At 49.2% G+C, this 3,784-nt stretch overlaps 1 protein-coding gene across 1 annotated transcript; it reads left to right on the top strand.

Annotated features, from left to right (window-relative positions):
* The first annotated feature begins 824 nt into the window (after window positions 1–824).
* TTC32 (tetratricopeptide repeat domain 32) lies at window positions 825–3,498 on the top strand. Its single transcript, XM_032684279.1, has 3 exons — window positions 825–937; window positions 1,013–1,173; window positions 2,356–3,498. The coding sequence occupies exons 1-3, from the start codon at window positions 825–827 to the stop codon at window positions 2,481–2,483; spliced, it is 402 nt and encodes a 133-aa protein (XP_032540170.1). The 3' UTR covers window positions 2,484–3,498.
* The last annotated feature ends 286 nt before the right edge of the window (window positions 3,499–3,784 follow it).

The raw sequence follows: 3,784 nt of genomic DNA, 5'->3' as shown, positions 1-3,784 counted from the left end.
GTCTCTCACCTAAACTTAGGCCAGGAAAGGATAAACCCCATTTGCATAGAACCCTAGAGTTGTAGAACAGTTTGTGTTGGAAGGGACCTTAAAGATCATGTAGTTTCAAACCCTTTGCCATGGGCAGGGACATCTTCCACTGGAGCAGGCTGCTCAAAGTCCCATCCAGCCTAGCCTTGAACACTTCCAAGGGTGGGGCAGCCACAGCTTCTCTGAGAAACCGCTTCAGTGCTTCACCACCCTCAGACAGTAAAGAATTTCTTCCTTATGTCTAATCTAGACCTACCCTCCTTTAGATTAAAGCCATTCCCCTTTGTCCTGTCACTCTGTGTTCTTGTAAAAGTTCCTCTCTGGTTCTCTTGTAGCCCCTTTAGGTACTGGAAGGTGCTATAAGGTCTCCCTGGAGCCTTCTGTTCTCCAGGCTGAACAGCCCAGCTCTCTCAGCCTGTCTCCATAGGAGGGGTAATCCAGCTCTCCAGGCGTCTTCATGGCCTACTCTGGACCCGCTCCAGCAGATCCGTGTCCTTCCTGTGCTGGGAGCCCCAGAGCTGGACACAGCCCTGCAGGTGGGGTCTCATAAGAGTGGAGCAGAGGGGCAGAATCACCTCCCCGGGCTGGTTGCAGCTCTTCAATGCAGCCCAAGATACATTTTGCATCCAAAACACTGAAATACTGTATTTTGTGTGTATGTGTGTGCGCTCTGGTATCAGACATCCTGTTCCATCCTGTTCATCCCTCCCCGGGCTGAGCCCGCTCCTGCAGCAGTGCCCGCAGCGCCCTCCGCCCGCCCTCCGCGGCTCCCCTTCCGTTCACGTCACGGGGCGATGGCGCAGGAGGCGGCCGAGCTGCTGGCGGCGGCGCGGGCCGAGCTGGCGGCGCGGCGGCTCTCGGCGGCCGAGGAGCTCTACAGCCGCTTCATCGCCCGCAGCCCCGCGGGGTAGGGCCGGGGCCGGGGCGTGGGGCGGGGGCGGCGGGCGGGTCCCCCGTAACTCCGCTCGCTCTGTGCCCGCAGCGCCCGCCGCGACCTCGCCACGGCCCTCAACGACCGCGGGCAGGTGCGGTACCTGCGCGTGGAGTTCGCCGCCGCCCTGCGGGATTACACGGCCGCCATCGAGTGCCAGCCCAGCTTCGAGGTGCCCTACTACAACCGGGGGCTGGTGCGCTACCGGCTGGGTACGACCCGGGGCGGGGCAGGGCAGGGCGGCCCGGGCGCGACCGCCGTGTCCCGGGCGGGGGCACCTGCCTGGCACAGGGGCGGAGGGCGGGTGTCACAGCAGAGCCAGGCGGGACACGCTTTGTCAGGCAGTGACGGGACGTTCGGCTACGAGCCCGCCCCGTGTGTGCAGAGAGACCTCATCGCAGTCTACAACTTCCTCATTAGAGGAAGAGGAGGGACAGAACTGCTCTCTTTTCTGTGGTGACCAGTGACAGGACCCGAGGGAATGGCCTGAAGTTGCGTCAGGGGAGGTTTAGATATTAGGAAAAGGTTCTTCACCCAGAGGGTGATTCAGTACCGGAACAGGCTCCCCAAGGCAATGGTCACAAAACCAAGCCTGACAGAGTTCAAGGAGCATTTGGAGAACACTCAGGCACATGGTGTGATTCTTGGGGATGGTCCTGTGCAGAGCCAGGGGCTGGACTCTCTGATCCTTGTGGGTCCCTTCCAGCTCAGCACATTCTGTGATTCTAGGTGTGCCGCTGTGTCATTGGAAATTATGCTATTCAGTGAAAAATAGGGGGAAAGGTGCAGTTTCAGTTCTGGAAAAGTCTGCATTGGGGTAAAAGAAGCCAGTTCCAAGCAGTGCCATTAAACCTGAGATAAAGCATCTTACGAGCAGGTGTAACTCCAGAGAGCAGAGTCTTCTCAACTTCCAGTTGACTACCAGACACTTCTGGGGAATTTCTTGCCCAGGTTTTGACTATGCCATAAGATGACACCCCTGTGCCTTTTGTTGGAGCTTGGCTGTTGCAAAGTCCCGACACACAAGCTGAGGGACTTGAGCACCAGGAGAATGAAGCCAGACCACAGGCATCATCTGGGAAGCTGTATACCAGTGTGCCAGGTGTAAAACAGCCTGAGTGTTGGCATGGGCCTTTTGGCTCCTCTCCTGAATTAATAATGTGGCTGAATTGAGCATCAAGGCTGTTTTAGGTTCAAAAATACACACTCTGGTTCTTGCTCTGAAACACTTTGACTCCCACTTGGGCCTCTGGAGAATCCAAATGTAATGGGTCAAATAAGTCGAGCTGCTGTTTTTTGTTAGTGAAAGTACTAGGAGGTGTTCTTCAGTTGTGGTTTGAAAGATAATTATTTTCGTTCTTTCTTTCTTCCTTTTTTTTTTTTTCCTGAGACAGGAGACTTTGATGAGGCCATGCAAGATTTCAGGAAAGTATTAGAGTTAAACCCCCAGTTTGAAGATGCTGCATTGAGTCTAAAACAGACTATTCTTGATAAAGAAGAAAAACGGAAGCGGGGATATTGAACATAGAGCTAGTGGTGTGAAAATGTTCTGCTAAACATGTGATTTTTGTCATTGATGGATGAAACACAAGATCGTTTACATCTGTTATGACCTACTGAAGAAACCTCATTCTTGTGTAAACAAGTTAAAAATGGATATGATTGCAGAATAAACTGTGTTTGGTTAGTGTTGAGGATAAGTATAATGTTGGATCTCTGTGAGGCACGAGTACAGATTTTGTACAGAAATACCTTGTAAAGATTTTGGAAGCTCAGTAGCAGCAAACGAAGCCTGTAGTTCTCTTACTAAAACTTCTTTATTTATTCACAGATTGTTTTAAACAGTCTTTCGCGGGGAGAAAAAATCAAACTGCACAAAACATTTAAATACTTATGATTGGAGCTCGTGAGAAATACAGTAATGATAGTGTTTGTCCACATAGAAATGTTACATTTTATTTAATCCTAAAGTGCAATTGTTCTTTGTAAGGTGCTGTCCTTTAGATTCTCTATGGTATATGAATTTCTTTTTCATTTCAGAGTGTTTCTGTCTTAAGAAACACTTAACAGAAGTAATGAGATCTTTTTAGGTAACACCATCTGTACCTTGCTCAAGGAATGTGGTAGGAGAATTCAGTCCTTTGTTCGTTCATTCACTCCTGGGGTTAGTTTTACGTTACCTAAACAGGTAGGAACAGAGCACACCTCTTTTTTGTAATCCTATTGTGAAAGTTTTGGCCACATTAATAATTGAAAGAATAAAAACGAACATGTACTTTTTATCTTATGATTGTCTGCAAAACGCTTTTCTTAGAAAATATTCACAGGAGGAATTGTGGCTTTCTCATTCTTATCAAAGAGATCAATTACCTGAAAAATGCAGTGTTAAATCAGTCTGATGAAACTGGCTGTCAGTACCCAGGCCACCTCATTTGTCATGTGGTAGGAGAGACCATTACTGAAATCATCAGCAAGAAACACTCTTGCATGTTCATAGCAATACAAGTTCTAATAAAAGAAATACTCTCCTGATTGCCCACGTTAGCATTAGGATTTTTTTTTAAATAAAATTCTGCCAGTGACAGTTTTGCTGCTTGTGGCAAGTTCCTCTGTGGATGACCCTGAGCCTGCACAAGCACAGGGCTCACTGAAGATCGTGGGACCCTCTGGGTGAGTCAGTCTGGAGCCTGTGGACATCCTTCACAGCAGCCTCACCGAGATCACTTTCAGCCTTGATATGACACTGCAACAGCTACAATGAGCAAATTTGAAACACAGGGATGAGAAAATGCTACATTTACCTCTCATGCTCCCAACAGTTGT

Source organism: Chiroxiphia lanceolata, chromosome 3, assembly GCF_009829145.1.
Source record: "Chiroxiphia lanceolata isolate bChiLan1 chromosome 3, bChiLan1.pri, whole genome shotgun sequence".
Classification (NCBI taxonomy): domain Eukaryota; kingdom Metazoa; phylum Chordata; class Aves; order Passeriformes; family Pipridae; genus Chiroxiphia; species Chiroxiphia lanceolata.
The sequence above is the reverse complement of the archived record's forward strand: the minus strand, read 5'-3'. Positions and strand labels throughout refer to the sequence as shown.

Excerpts from the sequence above, each read along its gene's own strand:
- TTC32 (XM_032684279.1), top strand. The coding sequence starts at position 825 with ATGGCGCAGGAGGCGGCCGAGCTGCTGGCGGCGGCGCGGGCCGAGCTG. Across the intron at positions 938-1,012 it reads ATCGCCCGCAGCCCCGCGGG|CGCCCGCCGCGACCTCGCCA; the intron begins GTAGGGCCGGGG and ends CTGTGCCCGCAG. Across the intron at positions 1,174-2,355 it reads GCTGGTGCGCTACCGGCTGG|GAGACTTTGATGAGGCCATG; the intron begins GTACGACCCGGG and ends TTCCTGAGACAG.